Here is a 21,825-nt window from a genome sequence, read left to right as displayed (position 1 = left end):
TGCATTGTAATTTCAGGTATAAACATCCTCAAGAGTCAAAGTTACCTTGAAGGACTATAATCAGCACAGGCAATTGGTTACAATCATGTGAAACAATGAAAATGAGACTTTAACAAAACTTCTATGTTGTTTAATTAGAACTTCAGGTAGTACAAATATGCAGTGCAACTTACTTACTAAAGTACTGACTCTGTGCTCTAATTCTTTCTCTGTCAACTGTCAATTATTGGTTGCAATCCTCCTGATCTTTATCGAGACAGATTTGATGGTGTGAGGGACCCCGTTCTGTCTCCAGGTGTCCCACAGGATGTGAGTCCTCTGTCCCTGGTTCTGCTCTGCATTTTCAGGAGAGCCGTTGAGGTTTGCCAGACCGCACTGGTTGAACCACCATCCTGTCTGGTTGTGCTGAGTGCTGCAGCTCTCCACAGTGCGATTCTCGATGGAGCAGAAAGGATTGCAGCCGTCATTGTCCACATCTGAGGCGCTGAACGGAGCCGTGTCCTGGTTCTGCTCCTGGTCATAGCCACGAAATGCGTCACCTGCACAAAAAACATACAGAGAAATTCACATATGGATGGGATACATAATACACAGTGCATTTATCCCAATTTTGAGTTTGACTGTGTGGCAACAAAAAGCACATTTGTCTGAGGATGGTCACACCTGCGCTGCCTGCATATCGGCCCAGGTGTATACTGAAGAACTGGGTTTCACTGTCCAGGCGGAAATCATCATATGATGCATAAGAAGTGATTTCATCGTTGGAGACCAGAGCCACATGAAGTTGGAAGCGAGTATCTTTCTGGTTTACTATGTAAAACACCTTCTTTAGGCCCAACCAGTGTTCTCCTAAACACACACACACACACACACACATACACACACGAAAAGAGAGATTGCACCATTACTACAGTCACAGTCAAGTGCAAATTGTGAGAAATTATTCTCTTCCTTCATGTCTCTGTTAAGTATGAAGCTACAGAGAGCAGCTGGTTAGCCTAGCTTAGCATAATGAGTGGAAACAGGGGTAGCAGATAGCCTGATTTTGTTCAACAAGGAAGTCAAAGCGTTTGTTGAATAACATGTTAATTAGTGAGCTTTAGAGGTGCTAGTTGGCATATTTTACACAGAGCCAGGCCCCCTGTTTCCCATCAAGACATATCATCAAGAATGGCAACTGCATGCTTCTTTTTGTTCCATATGTTTCTGTTGTGCAAATGAAAAGTTAAGTTTGCACAAATTTTAAGCACAAAAGACAGAACGAGTCTCTCCTGTTCATATTTTTGGTTTTAAATTGTGAAATGTGCCTGTAAGACATGTTGCGTTGTATAGATATGTGAGGAGCTGCGTCATCATTTTTTTCTTTAATTTCCTTTAGTTGAGCAGCACACCTTGACGGAAGTTGATGCCTATTAATGAGCTTCTTATACTTCAAGCTCCTCAACTCAAGAGTTAAAGTTAAGGTTTAGGAAACGTGCGGCTTCTGTAGGTTCGTGGTGTTATAAGATATAAGCCGTCCAACCGTGCATGGTAAGGTTGAAGTGTTGTAGTTTAATAAACGACGAGTATGGAGTTTTTACCTCCTCCTTTTATCCACGCTCTCCAAACTGCGTCAAACCAAATACACGGACCCAAACTGTGACAATGTGTTTGCTTCATGAGCATCGCCAGTTCTACTTGATAGCCTTGATAGTAGTCTGCGGCAGCTTTGTTTCTTTATTATTTCGAAAATGATCCAGACTCGCTGACTATTTTCACAGCAGACAGTTTTACCTGTCAAAGCAGACAGGTGCACAGGTGATGCTAATGACGCTAATGAGGTCTCCAGTCCAATAACTGTAACAGTGCGTTTAATAATGTTATTAGTTACACCTGTGTTTCCAATAGTTTGGCAAAAGACTGAAATTCAAACATCTAACTGACATGAAACCTTATAAGGAGTTAACATGCAGATAATGAGAAATGTGATCCATTTTAAGCAATATGACAGATCAAAGCAAACACTGGTATATTCTGCTTTTGTCATTAACAGATAGAATCTCTCCATGAACTGTGACCTGAAAGCATCTAAGGAAGTGAAGTTGTGTTAAAAGTTGATGCTGTTGTTGCTAACACCTCACAGATACAGGAAACATGCATGCGCCTGTGGAACAGCAATGTACAACCTGCAAGGTTCCCAAATCCATCAGCATAATCAACCCAAGGTCGTTTGAAGTCAGTTAATCCATCTGTCCTCCTCTGCATCACCGTCCATCCACCTCCCATATAGTCCATCTCACAGAAAACCTGCAGGACAAGTTTTGTTTTGAGTAGCTGCTGATGAGTGAGGGACAGACTGAGTGCCTGAGTGAATTACATACCTCAAAGGAAGAGTCAGTATTCTCCGGGTGGACGATGTAAATACCACTGGGGATCTTGGGGACGACTGACACAAGACTGTCTTTTATGTCGCTGCAGTCTCGTCCTAATCAAAGCAAACATGCTCTCTTTTGTCATCAGGAATAAAATTAGCGAACACTAAAGCAGCTGCTGTTTCATAATCACTGATGACAAATGAACAACTCTGCATAACTCTGCAAGTCCAGTAAATAATCCCTCTGCAACAGTATTTCACTGGCAGGACAAGAAAGAAGAAATCAGTGTTTGTACTTTATATGCATGCAAATGGCTAAAAAACACAAAAACTCCTCAATTAACTTTATATATGCCTTTTAATTACTTATGTCACTGGATAATAAACATCAAATTTGTGGTGTATTGATTACTACAGGATATATTTCTTATTTTGTTCCGCATGATTAGCAGTGGTGGAAGAAAAACTCAAAGATTAAGTAAAAATCACATTATCACAGTGTTAAAAGATTCATGTATAAGTGCAGAATTATATCATAATAATAAAAGTAACTAGTAACTAAATCTATTAAGTAAATTTAATGGAATAAAAATGTATTGTAGTGTAGTGAATGTAGTGGAGTACATGTAACCTATAAAGCAGCAAAAAATGGAAAAACTCAAATTAAGTACAAATACATCAAAACTGCATTTAAGTTCTTTAGTAAATGTACTCAGTCACTTTCCACCACTGGTAAACTGATATTTGTGTGTAAAATTTGAAAATTCTGTCTCTCATCTTTCTGAATGTTGTATCAGCGGATGTGTCTGTGTCTGAGTTACCGTGGGACTGCACAGGTTTCACGGAGTACATCTCAGTGTTGCTTCTTTGGACCTCAGAGCTAAGCGTCTGCACTTTGGTCATCAGCTCTGTGACCTGGAAATGTGACACTACTGTATATACAGCCAGCCAATCAGATATTTAGAAAAATTCTGTCACTATCTGAGAAAAAAGAAAAACTTCACTTTACCTGGGTGCTGAGGATGTCCAGGGCTCTCTGCTGCTCCTCCATCACATCCCTCATCAGCTTCCGGGTGCTGCGTCCAAACGCCAACAGAGACTGCTGTAATTGGCCTACACACATACACGCATGCATGCACGCGCACACACACACACACACACACACACACACACACACACACACACACACACACACACACATTGGACTATAGATGATGATGATAGAGGTAACAACAACACCAGGAAAGAGAAAGACATTTTACCACAGACTGAATGTTTCTCATCTCGTAGCAGCTTGACGGTGATGTCACATGGGATGGAGCATGTGTCCCGACCTTTGACCCCTCCGAGAAGTTTCTGGCCTTTGCCAGGAGCGTCAGACAAGTCCTCACTGTCTATTTCTGATTGGTTAAAATTAGTGCCGTTTCCTGTGTCCTGGGAATAAAGAGAGAACGACAGTAGAAATTTGATCCACTGTCAGCAAGTATAAATCTACAATCATATCGTGTTATTTAACAAGCCTGGGATGTGTGACTTCAGCCACTTAGAGGATTACAGATTGAATAATTTAAATGTTTTGTTTGGACAGTGTCTATTTCATTTAAAGACCTTTCTCATGGCAGACAGTTTGATTTGTAACCACTGCATTTATCTGACAGCAGTTACTTTCCAAATTAAGATTTTTGCATAAAAAATATATGAAGGACCAATGAAATACACATTTTGTTATAGTTTAAACTACCAAACAGTAAATACAGGGACAGTGGAAAAGATTAGGCAAGTTAATTTTTAAAAAATGAATTTAAAAAATTATTTTATTTATGGTTCAAACATTTTATGGTTCCAGTCTCTCAAACGTGAAGATTTGCTGCTTTTTCTATTAATTGTTTGCAAGTTTGGACTGATAGTAAGACAAGTCTCTTAATATTTACTCCACCAAAGGTCCCAGTGAGTCAGCATGCACTTTACCAGGAGCCTGGAACTGGCTCCCCTAAATGGAATACAGTCATTGTAACACTAACAATTACATGTGTGATTTTCCCGATGACATGCCAAAATAAAATGTCTGCCATGAAGATGTTCAGCTTTGTTACACTGTTGAAAAAGAACAGACAAGTGGGAAGGGCAGTCTGGATGATATTCAGCAGCACTTTGAATGGAGGATTGTTGCTCGAGTCCCTGAGTCAGCAAACAGGACACTCTGCTGAAGTGCTGAGGAAAACACAGAGTCCTGAGCAGCTTCTGTATCAGATTCTGACCTTGCAACTGAGGAGGGATGAATGGAATAACGAAATTTTCATCTGGGGATCAATAAAGTTTCAGGACAAATATCATGGTGACTGATTTGGCAACAAACACACACACACACACACACACACACACACACACACAGTGTACCTGCAATATCCTGCGATTAAATCCTGCAAAATCATTTGGAACCAGCGGTGGAATGATACCAAGTGCATTTACTCAATACAGTTCTGTCCTTCTTGAAATTCACTTGATTATATCCATTTAATACTACTTTATACTTATACTACATTTAAACAGGAAGTATTGTACTTTTTTTACAGGTTGGGACTCATGACAAGCTTCTAAAATGTGATCAGTTCAGACATTTTAGTCTGGAATTAAGTCCTTCAAGTTTTATATACTTGTAAAATAAAATCTGCCAGCGTAGTAGGAATATAATGACTTCTTTTTTCAATGCAAAACATCTTGGTACATTCTCTAAAATCAGCGTTTTCACAATAGTTTGATGTATTGTTACGATACTGCAGAAAAAGGATTTTAGACTCGATTATTGATAGAAATGCCTCTATAAAACTGAGAGTTTGGAGATCAAACGCACAACAGTAAGTAATTAAAATCAGTTCCACCTTGACCAACCACAATGAAAATGTTCACACATTAATTGATCACTATTAACAATGGTATAAAATATATTATACTACACACACACACATATACACACACACATACATACACACACACACACACACATACACACACACACACATACACACACACACACACACGCACACACACACTGACACACACACACACAAACACACACACACACACACACACACACTCACACACAAATTCATGATGCCTAAGTCTGAGCCCCTAAATCTCTGTGATTGCATCAGAATCTCTGGAAGAAATGTATAGTAAAGTTTAAAAAATGACACATTGCCACTCCCATAATTCCTGATAGAAGTTTAAGGGTCGAGGCAGATGGCTGACTAAAACTGACAACATGTATGACATGCATATCGTACATACTGTGGAGGAAAGCAGATGAGGCAAAAGCAGCAGGAGGACAGCTGTTGTCCACATCATGCCAGTCTCGTCTGACTGTGATTATTTCCTCTAGGAGCGAGGGGGCTGAGCTCTGTCCACTCCGTCACCAGCAGCCACTCCTTCATTTATGCTTATATTTCCACAGACTCTGCTCTTTTCCCTTCACAGATCCATCCTTCTTTCCCTTTCATCCACCAAGTCTTTTCTGCGTCTCCTCCTTCCTCTCACTTGTCACACTTCCCTTTCTCCCTATACCTCCTCCCTCACTGCCTCCCTGTCTCCACCTCCATCAGTTACTCCCACTTTTTCTTGTAAATTCCCATGACAACATCCCATGTGAGAGGAGGTCAGATTTGTAAATGGGCTGGTGATAAAAGTCTGGGTATTTTTCTGACAAGTAGCTGAATGTGCTGATTCCAGATTTGTGGTAAAGAGTGACTACCTTCCCCCCTCGGTGTGTCTATTACCAGGCATTGTTGGTTTACAGGTTATATCCTGCCACCAGCATGAGAAACAGATGTGGAGAGGGAAATGAGCAGCTTGTTTCAATGTAGCAACACGTTTTCTCTGCTTGTGTCTTTGCGTGGGAGCTGCAGCTGAAGGTAGGGTGTCTCTGCCACTTCGGCTCATATTTCCTCCCCGTTACACCCCTCTTCACTCTCTCTGACCACTGACTCGTACATCTGAAAACAGCCTCCTAGAGGGTCAGACCAATTACTTTAGTTAACTGGGCAGTTAAGTAGTGAGGAAAGTGAAAAGCGATGGAGAGCAACAGCGCATTCCAGTCAGGGTCCAGCTGGAGGCCTGTCGCTTCTTTAGAAAACTTTACTATGAGTGCCAAAGAAAAGATTTGCTGTTGTTTTGAACCTGTGTGAGTTTACAGCCGTGGTCAGTGAGAGGAATGTGAAAAGCCTGGTGCCGAAAGCCTTGGGGCCCCCACATCTGTCCTATGTTACATGCTCTAGTAAAGCAGTCTATGCATGCGAATGACACACTATATCTGCCAGGCCAGATAATGAGAATATTCAAACAAGACTGTGTGATTTGTAAAGGTATGAAACATTAAAAACAAAACACACAAGTTTTAGGACTTCAAAAAAAGGTGAGTTTAAAAAATGAGAGAAGGCAAAGCAACATTAACTAAATTGGGCCCTCAAAGAGATCAGTGAAACAGAACTAAACTCAAGATACAGCGAACTGAACTGCGTTACCTAACTGGCCTCCATTAAAATGACCTAATGACACATGAGGGGGACATACTGTATATATATTAGCAGCTTTAAGGTAACTTAAGTGTTGACAGTACAAAATTAAATAAATGTGCTTGAGTCATGTAGAAATGCTGCTAGTAAACCTAAATATAACGTCAAACCATGTCGGTTGTTTAAAGGACCAGTGTGTAGGAATTACCGTCATGTAACCGTGAGGTTGGGGATTGAAAGCAACAGAATACCCCTCCCCTCATCCCGCCTTTTCCATGGTCATCAGGTAACGTAAAAACGCGAAAGGCATTCTCTAGAGCCGGTGTTTAGTTTGTCCGTTCCCTATGTAGATATAAAGGACTTACTCTAAGCTAACAAAAACACCATGATTCTTAATATTATATTACATTTCTGCCAGTGGACCCCCATAAATCCTACACACTGGTCATTTAATAATATGAAAGCTGCCTTTCATAACTGAACATAAACCTAAATTAGGGAAAGTGGGATGACATCATCATTCAGTATTATTGTATTAATCTTGACAGAACTCTCTCCAATAAACCCCACAGCTCAGCCCTGACCACATGTGACAATGAAATGATTTGTCTGAATAAATGAAACCACTTCATTCTAGCTGCTTTGTTTGTTGTGTGAATAGGCACCTGAAAAGCCACCTGTGATGGTTAAGCCCCTCTGATCTGGCAGAGAAACGGCAGTGATAAAAAAAAAAAAAAAACAAAAAAAAAAACAGTGTGGAAATGATTTTGTTCAGGAAAACAGCAGAAGAAAGAAAGTTTAACCCTGCTGCAGAGGTAATAATCAAAAGACCACAGACACCATTAAATCTACTCTATCATACACTTTGTTCCTCCACTGCTGCGCGTTTGTTTTTGCACTTTGAGAATTAATGTGACAGTAATGTCAAAACAACACGTTACAGGTGTTAAGGAAGGACAGTGCCATCTAATGGCGACTGGTTTGTATTACATTACATTTAATTCTTGTGTTGACCTTTAGTCAGTCGCCATGGTGCATAAAAAATATGTGTAAAAATTTTGTATGTATGTGGCATCAGAAAGGTTAAACAGACTTCTCTTTAAAAACATAACATAATAGTGACAGTTGACATGTAAGAAACTGTATTATTGCCAGTCCAAATGAGAAAATATTATATCTTTAATGTCATACAGATTTATCAGAATCAAATGATAATTTCAGCACAAATAATACATATTATCACAGTGATGATAACATAAGTCAGCTGGTATATAACACTCCCCAAACATTTATTCAGCTATATTCTACACCTGCAAATAACAAGGTTGCTGATCTCCAAGGAGGTGTAGTAAGTGTATCATGTTTTTGAATCACATTATTTTCCTCTTATAAGGTAAATAAATTAGAATCTGAATGAACAGTGATGCTAATCAGGGGCAGAAATAGACACATACACTAAATGAAAAGTTATGAGAAATGAAAGGCTCAAGTAACCACACATGACACACACACACGTGCTGTAAACTGTCTATTTCTCACAAAAGAGTAAGTGATCACTGTACGCTATGAAATGGTACAATATAAGGGACCTTGGAGGATAAGTGTGAACAGATAATCATGAGAACTCCCAAGGCTGAATATGTTATGCTTCACATAACATGGTAGATGTGTACAGTATGAGAGTTACAGGTGTACAGTTGAAGGCAGCAATACGTGTGGTAATAAAATGTATGTTTTTTTGAGGATTATTGTTTGGAAGAAGCTGGTGAGGCGTCTGATGGATCTAAGTGGTTTCAGAGTGAGCAGGGCTGCTGAAAATCTCTGCTGCCCTTTTCTTCACCCCCAGTTTATGCAACTCCTTTCACGGATGCAAATAGGAATTGCACTTTATCAGTCACACTCCAGTATGTGGTGTAGAAACATCAGAGACAGTGGAGAGGAAACTGAGGAAAATGCAAAACCAAAGAGCAAAGACTTGCAACTGCACCATACAAATCTTTTCTGACCACCACAGTCATCACAGTTTTAGAAACCATTTCTTGAACCGCCTCAGTGTTAAACGACCTACCTACTTTTATATTGTGTTCTCATCTTCTTTTTGTTGGTGAAGAGGAGAAAGGGAACTTTCTTTCTTGGACTAGGCATGCCCAATTCATTTTGACTGTAAAAGGAAACTATGCATGAAAACCTTTCATTCATTCATTTCTGTGTGCACACAGCCCCAGAAAGTTGTGTTAATTATAACACTTGGCAAATGGAGAAATAATTGTAGAGTGAAGTAATGGAATCTGCATAAAACTCATAGAAATAATCCCTCTTTGAACTCCTTTATATTCAGTCTTCCCCTTTTATTTGCCCTTACTTTAAAGCATTTAATGTAAGTATTTCCTATAACTTTAAATACATTACTAAATAAGCAAAAATCAGAGTTAAAAACATTTCTATATATTATTTAGGAGGGGTTTAAGACAGTCAATCTGCCTCATAAAGATTGTTTGTGTGTGGTTTGGTCAGATTTGATTGAAAGTGAACGTATATTCTGAATCAACAATATATCTAAATCCTGATTGGCCCAGAGAAGTATACGTTATTATAAGATATCAATAAGAAGATATCAATAAGAAGAGCTATAACTACAGAACTCTCTCATGTGAAATAACCAAAACTATTCAAACTCTGGCAGAAAACACTGTGTTCATGTCTGACTAGTTCACTCATATTAAGAAGCTGAATGAGAAAATATATGATCAGGGTCTTTAAGTTTGTTAAAATCATACATATCATATATTCTGTATCAGCTTATTTCAACACTGTTTGAAGCTTCATGCTGTTTACAGGGTGTAATATTTAAATGTTTATTTACAACCTTTCATTTAAATGGAAATAATATGGATTCATTAAGCATCATTTCATACAGATTTTTCCAAATTGCAGTCTGTGACATATTTGGTATCTTTGGAACTGTAGGGATTTCCACTGGAAGTTAAAATAAAGTTCTGTGGGTTTGAATCACGTTTGGCTGCACAGCATGAGTTTAAAATTATGCACAATGGCAGTCTGCTACTTGTAAAGCGGTTTTTAACTTGTTTATCCATGTTTGTTTGTGAATTCGTGTCTATTTCCCTCTTAAAATGACAAATTCCATCACCATCCACCATTAAATATCCATAATTCATTTTTTACAATCATTTGTAAGAGTTTCCATGTCCGGTATGGTTTGTATTATTTCTGGTGACTTATAATGATGAAATAATTGAATGAGTTATTGGATGCACAGTAATAGCACCAGTCCAACCAGACATTTTTCTTGAATTCAGTTTGTTGGCCAGCTGAGCTCCAGCTCATTGTGTGCATGTTTTCCACTAGAGGGCAGGACACTGTGGCTGTTGCTTGCACGGACAAACAGGCTCCGGCTGGGTTGGCCTCATCAGGGGCGGATGTTTTCCCAATGCAACTTCCCAACCCCCCCACCCCCCCACCCCCCTCCAAAACCTGGCCAGACCCAGGCCCAGATTCAGGGGAATGTCTCCGGCTCATTTCTCCGCTTCAATATATCTCCTGTGGTTGTCTTTTGTCACCTCTGTCTACACTTCGCCCTCTGCTTCTTTTCCTACAGCAGCATAAAAACCGCAAAAACTGGAAACAGCACAGAGGAGAACTAAAGAACAACCCAATATGTGTAGTTGACTATAATATCTTTCATTTCCGTTTACATTCTCGTGGCTGGAGATGACTTGTTTGAACCGTTTGAAGCTGTGAATAAAACTTTAATAAACGACTTGTTTTCTGAGTCTTGTGTTGGAGTGAAACATTTCCCCTGCAACTGCGGCAGCTTTAAACCCCGCAGCCCCGCCCCTCAGCACTATCACATGAATCTGGACTCAACAGTGGATGTGAAAAAAGTTTGGAGGTCTCGCTGAAATAACTTTTCTCCAACTAGTTTCATACACATATATGTATTTTTTCCACTGTAGGAGGCTTTTAGTTTAAAGTCTGCCTCGGAAATCAGTGTTCGCCTGCGTGTTTTCCCCGGCTGTGATTTCTCCAGCTCACTTTTTTTTTCCTGCAGGAATACAGAGAGAGACAGAGAGGGGGAAAACGGTCTGGCTGCTTGAAGGTATGTGGGAGGCATGTAACGTGTTGCACACTACTGAGATTGATTTTCGTCATCGATGCCTGCTCTAAACTACTCTCCTTCGACTTGTCTACCCGCTGATTGTTTTTCTCTTCACAGCTGATTAACTTCCGATATGTTACAGCTTGAAATAGACAACGACACAGCAGTTCAAATGGGGTGGGTGGGTGGCGGAGGAGGGGGGTTGGAGGGCAAAGAGTGTAAACAAATCCGATCATAACTCCAGCACTCACACGCATCTAATCTTAACGGGCCACTGGCGTCTCTTCTCTCGGTTGTTTATTTGTTTGTTTGTGTGATTGAACTTTTCGACAGATTTTGTTTCGACACCGAACTTTTGGCGACATGGACGCGCACCGCGGCGCGCCTCCGGCCGGGCAGCAGATCGTGCACGTCCGCGGGGACTCGCAGACGGAGCTGGAGGCCCTCTTCAGTGCGGTGATGAACCCCAGCAAGGCGACCAGACAGCCGGCCTCTCTGCCCATGAGGATGAGGAAACTGCCGGACTCCTTCTTCAGGCAGCCGGACCCCCGCGGCCACTCCAGACAAGTACTAACAACAGCTAGTAACTACACCACATTCATGACAAACTACAGCCCTGCAGTTCACACAACAGTGATCACAATAATACAGTTAAAACAAAGCAATCCAAACCTGATTGTTAGTGTCAGTAGTTAGTGATAGTGTTGTATTAGACTGCAAATGTATGGAAAGGTGTTTGTCCCTAATATTTTGTCCACCCCCATTCTCATACATGAGAGACAAAATATTAGAAACACCCAGTCCAATGAAACAATTAGTAAACTGATGAGCAGTTCTGATTAGGGCTGAACTGAATAATTGTTTTCATTGTTGATAAATCAGTCCATTATTTTCTTAGTTAATCGATTATTTGTTTGGTCTATAAAATGTCAGAAACAGTGACACAGTAGTACCCATTGCTGTTTCCCAGAACCCAAGGTGATGTATTTACATTATGATTTATTGTTCACACAACACTCTGAAAAAACTAAAGACACTCAATTTACTATAATGTATGATAATGACGAGCACGGACCCCAATAACGTTTTGGTAAAAACAACAGTAAAAAAAACAATTACTTGATTATCGAAGTAGCTGTCAATTCGCTTTTCTGTCAATCCACTCAAATATTCACAGCTATAGTTTGGATAATTGATTGATTTGTTAAGTCATGCCAAAAATTTGCTGCCTTCCTTTATGAATATCTCTAGGTTTTGGAGTCCTGGTCAGACAAGACATTTGAAGGGCACCTTGGGCTTTAATACTTCCTATTAAGGTGTATGAATTCAACACTATTGGATCCCACTCTTTGGAGATTATAATTACGATTAAGGATAAAATTGGATATTATAGATGAGATGTTTAAGCCACAGTGAGAAATATTTTGGGCTGATCTTCTAGCGATTAGAAAGTAGTCACAGAGTTTCACCAGCACTCAAACCGGCATCACTTCACTTCCATGTTCAATATTGTTTTTGTTTTTTTTAATGACCTGAAAACACACCTTGAAAGTATCTCTTAGATTTGTAGCTGTGGCTCAAATATTGAAATTCGCTGAACTCAAATGTTCACTAAAGGATTTTTGGATAACTTTGCCAGTAATATTAAACTACCAGCAAAGCAAGCTCCTTGGCAGAAGTGATAAAACCATCTTGTAAAGTAAAGCAACCAGACATGTGAAGGACCAGTTTCCCAAAGTGTTTGTCTTTCCACCTTTCCTCACTCTGGTATCCATCCAAACCTTTTCTTCCTGCTGGTTTAAATTTCTGATTTGTTGTTTGTGGCTCGTCATGGCAGTTGTCAACCTACTTGTTTCTCGTCAGGCCAGTTCGGATGGAGGCGTGTGCGGCTCCCTCACTCCTCATCACGTCCGCGCCCATTCCTCCCCTGCCTCCCTCCCAGTCAACTCCCTCTCCACTCAAGCAACAGATGTAGCAGCGCCACAGATCATACCTGACGACGTGCCACTCCCCCACGGTTGGGAAATGGCCAAAACGCCTGCTGGCCAACGATACTTCCTGAAGTAAGAGGTCTATCTTCTGTTTATCACTGTGTTTCATCTGCTGCTCTGCAGGTTACTTGAAGGCTTTTCTGTGTAGAAAGACCCAGAGACTAAGCCCCACCTTGTCCTAACATCTACATTTTTGCATTATCTATTGTTTTATAAAATGGAAGAAAATAGTAAAAAGCACCCTTCACAATTTCCCAAAAGCCCAAATGAGTCTTGTTTTGTTTGATTGTCTGTCCAAAAATCAAAGAGGTTCAGTTTAGAATCATTTATAGCAGAGAAAAGCTGCCATTCCTCCCATTTAAGAAGCTGGAACCAGCTAAATTTCTACATAAATTACTTAAAAGATTAAGATTAAACAATCAAAATGGGTGTTGATTAATTTTATCTAGATCATTAAAGCACAAGGAAGAGAGACATGGGGAGAGACATACGACTGTGCAGATATAACCAGGACTTAAACTCGATCTGTTGCATTCAAACAGAAAACGCTCTGACTAGTTTTGCAACCAGTGTGGTTTCAGCCGGTTTCATTCTCAGGAGCACATGGCCTGACAGCTCACACTCCTGTCAAAGGCAACCGTAGTTTACAACACAGCACAAGCCTGTGACATTGATCTGTGTGAGTGTATATGTGAAGGCGCACATCTGGTAGTACAGGTAAAGCAGGTCCGGGGCAAAACGTAGCCTACCTCACGCTTCTCATCCGTCAGGTTACAGTGGTTTAACAGATACAGATACGTTTAGACCTGTTGTGTGTTTGCAGTCACCTGGATAAGACAACCACTTGGCACGACCCTCGTCTCTCGCAGCTGCAGTCGGCTGCAGCTCAGCATCCTATCTCTGGCACTCCGGTCCATGCCCACTCCCTCAGCAACCCAGCACCCACTACGCAACCACAAAACATCAACCCAGAGACAGGTATCACACTGCTCCCCACCCCTTAACACTCCCCCTCCCCTCCCCCTCCCCTTCTCACCCTCTAGTTTCTCTTTAAAGCACAGACCTGCTTTTTCATAGTTCAACTCCATCTCCAGCGGGCCAGGTCTTTGCTGGGTGTGATTTCTTCGGGATTCCCTTTTGGTGTCTACATCCATGGTTTTCTGTGACTTTGCTGGGAACAATCATGTTCATAGATTTAAAACCCAGGGTGAACTTTAATGACATCAGCATCAAGATGGACTCTCAGGTTCGATAGTGAGAGCATTCCACTAAAGCGAGAGAAATCTTAATTCTCCGAAAAACAGTGGTGAAAGTCAAACTCAAGCAGTTTATTCATATAGGTGTTTTTATTAGTTAGATGCAAGTTTTATAGCTTGCTAGATCATGGTTGTCTTTGAATATATTCCACTCATTTCAAATTTTTCTAGGGTCGGTTCACCCAAATTACAAAAAAACAAACAAAAAGGAAACAAAGGTCCCTGGCCAGACTTGAACCTAAAAGATTTTTCAAGTCAGTGCCCATACGAACATTGAGATGGATTTTGCTCTCTGTAATCATTGTGTTCATGTTCTTACTGGACGTTATTACTGTAGATCCCCAGGTTATACATATGCAAATGAAGGGGATATCTACCACAGTTAAAATTGCTTTTAGCACTTACTTTTGTTACTATCCCTCCACTGGAACTCAACTAGGACACACTGTTCAGGGAAGCACAAAGAGGGGATTTTATAGTAAAATTGTAACTTTGGAAACTATCCACTGAAGACTTCTGAAGCGTCACATTAACTTCAGATAAACACTTGAATGCATTTTTGCGCAGGACAAGTACCATTAATTCTGTTTCCCATCACTTATACCGAATACATTAGAAAGGAATCTCTTTATGTCCAGCATGAAGGGGTGGGGGGTGGGGGGTTAATTTGTGGTTTCATGAGATTGGAAACAATGAAATGTCATTAAAGCAGCTAAATTTGATTTTTTTTTTTTTTTTTCTTTTGGTAACGAAGGATCAAATAAGTACTTCTGTGTGGAAGATGAACCCACAGAAAGTTATCATCTGACTTTCTACAGACCATTGTAGCATCTCTCAGCTCATTGTTTTGGTTCTCAAGGGCGCAACTATACTATTTTGGTTCACTCTCAACACTCTTATCAGCCTTGTTTTTGGCTGCAGTAGGAAACTCTAAAAACCTGCCGAACACTACCTGCTCAGCACCACCAGCAACAGCTGAGAAACACAGTTAGATACTAGCTGGTGAACACAGTGGAGCGTTTGGCAGCTAAAGAGCCGCGTATCTCCCTCAGCAGTAGGTAGAGACCAAAAACAGAGCCCAAAACCCTCGGCCATGTGGCCACAAACTCGGCTCCAAGTTAATGATAATGTTAATCCAAATCCTCTGAAAGTGTAAATAGGCAACAGATTCACTTTAACAACTTTATAGGGTATGTCGGCGTTGTTTCCAGCTTATTTTCTACTGCCCCCAAGTGGTCAAAATATCAATCAATGCAGGTTTAAATAAAGAAGAAGAATAAGAAGCAAAGCATTTACCAGTATATCCATAATAACTGGGGCAGTGTGTCCTTAAAGAGGAGCTGCTGTTGAGTTTAAATGTTGTAATTTGGCTGAACAGACCCTTTAAGAATAGAACACTTTGATTCCCCTATTTTATTTTATTTTATTTATTAGTATGGATAATACTGCATACCTATTTACAAAATCTCCCATCCACTGCATCCAGGCCAGATTTTAGAGCATTTTTACTCTACAGAACATACTTTAGCTGTTTTCCCACTAACCTTCACTTCTATTCTAAAATCTCTACAAACTAGAAGTTGCACAGACATTAAAGGACGTGGGCCAAATTCTACTTTTTACTCTCAGCACTCCATGCACTCCATCCACATCACTCACTGTGTACTTTCACTGCTGTTCAGGTCCACTGCCTGAAGGCTGGGAGCAGGCTGTGACTGCAGATGGAGAGGTGTACTACATCGATCACATAAATAAGACCACCACATGGGTCGCCCCGCGTCTAGGTAGCACACTATCAAATTTGTGTCTCCTGAATTGACAATTCTTGTTTGTCAATGAGAAACATTTTGTTCCAATGTCCACCATCACAAGTTGCTGTTCAGCAACAAAAATAAGAAAGATCGCAAAAGTTTTGACAATTTTTGCTCATATATGTTATTACTGAAATGTTTTAACTCTTGGAAATATTTGCTTAATTGTCAAAAAGGTCTTTTTTCTATGAATTTTATGTTTCCAGCACAGAAGATGAACCCGGGCATCCTTGGTTTGGCATTGCAGCAAAGGCAGGAAAAAGAAAGGCTCAGATGCAAAGGCCTCCCTCCCCAAATCACACCACAGGTCAGAGGTCAAATAAAATTGTAGTTGGATGTACCGTAACCCACAAACTCTATCGTTTCATTTGGAATCACACTAATACCTGCACAAGCTGTTTTACAGTTACGTGATTCCCTGTGTCATTTGGTTGTATTATGCTATATATTCAGTTCAGACTCAACAGTAATGAAAATGTTGTTTCATTCAACACAGTTTGAGTTTTAGATGACAGTGTGTGTGTGTGTGTGTGTGTGTGTGTTGTAGGAGGCAGGAGGAAGAAACCAGATGACCGGTGGGATGGACCATGACAGGAACGCACCGACGCTTGTCCCGTCTCTGGATGTCAGGATCAGATCCTCCAACCACGAACCTACACTTAATGGGTGAACACATGTTTAATATTATCGCATGTAGCTACTGTGACTGTAGTTTTAAATGGTAGACAGTTGTTGTCATTAAGTGACAGAAGTGTAAAAGATATTCATAAACTTTATTGCAGTAAAAGCATCAACAAAGTGTAGAAATAATTCACTTTTTCAACATCTGCTGCTGCCTCCATACATTGGGGATAAGTGGAATTCCATTCATGCAGCTCAAAGCTTTGAAAAATGACATTTCAAAGACTCAACAGAAGCGTGTCTTTCCAGGAACAATGTCCCAGTTACTCTGGATAACCTATTAATTTCGCTGGCAGCAATTTGCATGAAAAATAAATCTGTTAGTTTCAATGAAAATATTTGCATAGTTCCAGGAAAAAGTATTGTATATATTATTTTGTTAAAAAGGGATGATGATCAGGAATTAAGGAATATTTTTGTGCGTGTGTTCTTGTGCAGCGCTCACTCTCGCAATGAGAGCACCGACAGTGGTCTGAGTGTCAGCAGCTTACCCCGCACGTCGGACCACATGTTGAGCTCTGTGGATCACATGGACACTGGTAATACACACACACACATACACACACACACACACACACACACACACACACACAACCATCCAAAAACAAAGTCATGAAATATAGACCTGTGGTTTCTGAAGTGGAAAAGCAGGTTTGATTTTTTTTTTTTCAAAATCATCCCTCCAAACTAAATATTATGTGTATTTTACTGAAACCAAAGTAATGAAGAATACAGTGTTCCGATTTGGCATCTAATGATCTAAATCTATGCTGCAACCAATGGGAAGCAGTTTATTTTGGGTGCAGTTTATAATGTGCCGCAAGTTTAGCCAGTGATAGCCATTATACTGGCTTATTTAGTTGTAATACCTGAAATGATCTACTTTAGAGCTAAAAACGATGGTAATTATGGAAATTAGTTGTAAACTCTGACTTTTGCACTGGCCTCTCACTAATTATTAATATAACTCATAGGGAAACAAATAATTTCATCTTTCTAATGGCATAAAGAACACAGAAAAACACTTGGCCTGGCAGCTATACTGGACTGCACCAAGTTTCAAGTAGCATCCTAATGATGCCTTGATAATTCCTGTTTATTTATTTTCTATTTATTCATCTGTATTTGTGCGCATATTTATCTAATTACATTTTTTGTGTGTGTTCAGTAGCACTGTATTGATTTATTTTTACATATTGAACAGATGAGAGAGATAGAAAAACATAAATTGTGCATTTATTTATGCACATACACAACTTCCTGCAGGGAAAAAACACAGCACCTGCCCTTGATTCAGCTGCTGCTCAATTGAAAAGTCTGTCCTTTATTTTGTTTAAAAATAAAAAAAAATAAAAAAAACTCCCAACAGCCCAACTAAATTTCCAAATTTTGCTCAGCTCACTGTTGATATTTAGATTCTCAACACAGTTCAGTCATTTTATCTTTTCTGACTTCTGTAGGTGACTCTGGCGACAACTCCTCGATGACCTTACAGGAGTCGATGCCTGTGCTCCCGATGTCTGAGGGCGAGGAGCTAATGCCCTGCATCCCCGAGGGTCTCAGTTCGGACCTTCTGATGGACATGGAGACGGTTCTCTCTGGGTCGCATATGGACAGAGACAGCCTGCTCACCTGGCTATAGACACACCCAGCCACCGCCTAAATATGGTTTGACATCAGATCTTCATGACGTGACTGAGAATTTTGGAGGATTTTTTTCTTTTTTCTTTTTTCTTTTTTTTTGCTTCAAAAGTGGTACCGAACATCATTACTGAGAGAATACGCTACTGTTGAGTGATGGATACCTAACACTACTCACACCCTGAGGAATATATAAAAACCTGACTCTCACAGAAGGTGGTAAGCTGCTGATATTCTCCTCCTTTTGGGCCTGGTCTTACAGAGATGCATTGATGGTCTGATCTGTATTTTTATGACACATTCATTTTTAGTCATCAACCTCAGATGATGCTCCCCACGTCTCTGGTAAAGTACGTCAGAGTTAATTTTAGAGTACAGATTGTTTTTTTTGCTATCCCCACTTGGGTAATACTGTTTGCAGCAATCTTTTAAAAACACAGAGCCAAGTCATAATAGTCTACATGTAACAGTTAAAGAAACACAAAGAAGACATGTTAAAATAAACTAAAAGATGCACAAAACATATTGAACTGTAACAAAATAATATCATATCCACATTTATCTCTGTTACTTCATGTAGCCTCTGGGACAAAATGGCAACATCTACAGTAGTTCTACTACCTCTGAGCAGCCTGTAATTTTTCATTTTAACGCACATGCTCACAGTTGTCCAAAGCATGCTCTGAAGAAGCATCGGCACTGCCAGAAAGAGATGACTCAAAGAATTTATATCGATTAACGCTACATTGGTTCAGTAAAACCAAAATTCATGCTACTTTTGCAACACAGAAACATCAGGGAGAGGAGGAGGCACCCTTTTGGTGAGTCAGTAGAAGATGAAGCAAACTCCCATTTACTTTCAAACTTTAGAAATGGTCAGTTAAAATGCTCACAAACCAAAAAATACAGAACAAAAACTTTAATCAGAGTAACTTGTAAGTTTGTGTTGAAGAGTGTCGGGCTGCTCTGAACATGGATTGGATCTTGCAAGGTTTTTCAAAATAAAATTCATGAGGATAAGCTTTATCTTTAGTCACAGTAAAAAAAAAAAACCCTCTTCCTCATTCCTAACAAATCAAAGCCTGTCAAAACCACTTAGAGAGAAATAAAGGCCCCTGTGCGGAGGAATCTTAACTTGAGCTAACAGTAAAATGTGTTTGTAGGGCCTCTCTTGACAGTAAGGACCACTGGAATATATGGAGAATGTCTACAGTAAATGAACATATGGTCAGTATAATGCAATCCAACACAATGCAGTGTTTTCCTCAGGATACAGTAATCCTGACACATCCAGTCTTGTGATCAATTTAGTCAGTAGATGACGGCTTAAACGGTATTCACACTCTTTAGATACTTTATATGGCGTTTGCTGTGTGAAATAGCACCTCTGCTCTTTTTACCTTGAACTTACAGTTTTATTATATAAAAGTGGGTTCAAAGTCGCCCACGCCCGCTCTCAAACACGGCAGGAAATCCTGCAACAGCCTTGCTATAAAATCACCTATTTTGAAGTTACTAATATTCAGGGTTTGTTAATGCTGTGTTTTTAGTGTTTTTAGTTGTATTGGATTGCATTTTATTGTAAAGTGGTCCAGTCATTTTGTCTACTCCAGCATTGAATATAAGCTTCACAAAGGTAGTATTTATTGCAGATTTGTTTTATTAGATTACATAATATTGTACAGCTGTAATAATAATATGTTCACCCCTTGTTAAAGAAGTGACGCCATATAATTACCATTAGGGTCGAGATTTTTCAGTAAGTGAAAAAAATTAATTGAGTCAGCCAGCACCCCTCTGACTATGAGATTAAGCTGTTGTATACCTTTCCCACTAATAGTGTGATGCATTCCTAATCATTTTCTTCTTCACATTTTTAAAAATTGTCTATTCATTCATCGGCATCATTGTTTTTTTTCTCCCACAGAAAGACACAAAACCAGTAACAGTTTCAGCCATGTGTTTCAGTTTTAGCTCCTTACCTAAAACCACACTATAACTCACAAATGATCTACACTTTGCTGACCATTTTTGGATGCATGCACTGCTGATTCAGATTTTCAGATTCATTTTTCTTACCAGTTCATGCATCCATTGTTTTCCATAACTTCCTAAATTACCAGACTCCTGGAAATTGCCCAAGCGACGTAATCACTAACTGTGAAAATCAAGTGTGCATTATTCTTTCAGTCATGCATTATCGTTGAGGGGTAATGCAATTTAAGTGCCACTTGATTTGAAGAGTCTGCCCTGCATTAACAAACAATGATAATGTAACACAGAAAAAAACAAAGCAGTCTCGATGCTCACTGTAATGAATTGTTTCTTACTTTGAGAATGCACACGCAGCGAGTTGCAGACCAGTGTGAGCTTCAAAACAAGTCCATCAAAATCAAAACATGTTGCACAACGCTTCTCCAGTACACCAAGTTTTTTTCAGTTTCCTCATGTATTCATTCATGGGATTGATAAATGATCACCATGAATGCCATGTATACAAAACCACATTCTCATCCTTTTCTTTTTTTCTTTTAAAATTGTGTCCTTGGCTCCAATTTTCCTCTCTGAGGAATGAGGAAAATATTGTGCTTTAAAAATGGCTTTCAGGGCCATTTGGAGAGTCACAGCATAAGTCAAGGACCCTGCGGTGCCTCCTCAGAAAAGCACCATGCTAATTACGGATGCTGTGTTCTTGTATTTTATTCTATCTACACGCGCTATCTGGTGCTGTAGTACAGAAGGCAATCATCAATATGGGGAGCTTTCTTATTCTCCTCTAGTTTAACTATATAGTAAGTATATATTCTGTTTTTATGTGCTGGGTTGTTTCTGCAGTGTGTTTATATTTTATCTGAATTTGAAGCTGTTTTATTATTGGTGAGAGCATTTCTTCTAACCAGCTTCCTTTTTATATATATATATATACAGTATATAGAGTATAAAGACTTAATTCACAACATCCCCAAATAAAGAGCCCGTTCACCTTTTTGTAATCTTTTCTAAATAAAGGTACAATGGGCTGATACACATAAGGCAACACACACTACCTAGCCTATTATTTATCTTAGCATGCATGACACTCGCTATGTATGTTACATATAATAATGTTTATCATCCTATTTACAGAGAGTTTGGAGGCAATCAGACTTGTTTTGTACCTTTTTATGCATGTGCTTTATATAAATATATTTCTTCTTACTCTCACTGTAATCATTTTAAAGGAGTTTCTGTTTAATAAACTTTTAAAAACACTTGACAAGTAGTCATTTGTACTCATATGGATTGTCCAAGGTGTCTTTTTTAAATTCTTGGGCAGTGGAATGACTTTAGCTTCTCTCCAGGCTCGGGGACAAGCATTGCTCACAAGGCTCAGATTGAAGTTATGAGAAATAGGAGTAGCAATATGGTCTGCTGCCATCCTCAAGAGCTTTCCATCTAAGTTGTCAATACCAGGTGGCTTCTCATTA

At 39.6% G+C, this 21,825-nt stretch overlaps 2 protein-coding genes across 3 annotated transcripts; one reads left to right on the top strand and one right to left on the bottom strand.

The window, feature by feature from the left end:
* Window positions 1-192: 192 nt before the first annotated feature.
* On the bottom strand, window positions 193-5,766 carry LOC111234596 (angiopoietin-related protein 5-like). The gene is made up of 8 exons (XM_022762757.1): window positions 5,642-5,766; window positions 3,616-3,787; window positions 3,363-3,466; window positions 3,175-3,268; window positions 2,361-2,464; window positions 2,166-2,286; window positions 664-849; window positions 193-539 (listed from the first exon to the last, which is right to left on the bottom strand). The coding sequence occupies exons 1-8, from the start codon at window positions 5,696-5,698 to the stop codon at window positions 220-222; spliced, it is 1,158 nt and encodes a 385-aa protein (XP_022618478.1). The 5' UTR covers window positions 5,699-5,766; the 3' UTR covers window positions 193-219.
* A 4,983-nt stretch (window positions 5,767-10,749) lies between these two features.
* On the top strand, window positions 10,750-20,411 carry LOC111234613 (transcriptional coactivator YAP1-like). 2 transcript variants are annotated; one of them, XM_022762781.1, is made up of 10 exons: window positions 10,750-10,771; window positions 10,931-10,978; window positions 11,312-11,545; window positions 12,842-13,041; window positions 13,793-13,947; window positions 15,908-16,009; window positions 16,243-16,343; window positions 16,584-16,702; window positions 17,156-17,256; window positions 18,178-20,411. In XM_022762781.1, the coding sequence occupies exons 3-10, from the start codon at window positions 11,342-11,344 to the stop codon at window positions 18,357-18,359; spliced, it is 1,164 nt and encodes a 387-aa protein (XP_022618502.1). In that variant the 5' UTR covers window positions 10,750-10,771; window positions 10,931-10,978; window positions 11,312-11,341; the 3' UTR covers window positions 18,360-20,411. The 2 variants fall into 2 exon arrangements, with proteins under 2 accessions (XP_022618502.1, XP_022618503.1); XM_022762782.1 differs by lacking the exon at window positions 15,908-16,009 and having other exon boundaries at window positions 10,764-10,978.
* Window positions 20,412-21,825: the final 1,414 nt, after the last annotated feature.

The sequence above is a fragment of the Seriola dumerili genome, unplaced genomic scaffold (genome assembly GCF_002260705.1).
Source record: "Seriola dumerili isolate Sdu_G_001 unplaced genomic scaffold, Sdu_1.0 BDQW01000449.1, whole genome shotgun sequence".
NCBI lineage: Eukaryota > Metazoa > Chordata > Actinopteri > Carangiformes > Carangidae > Seriola > Seriola dumerili.
This window is presented reverse-complemented; position numbering and strand designations above follow the sequence as displayed.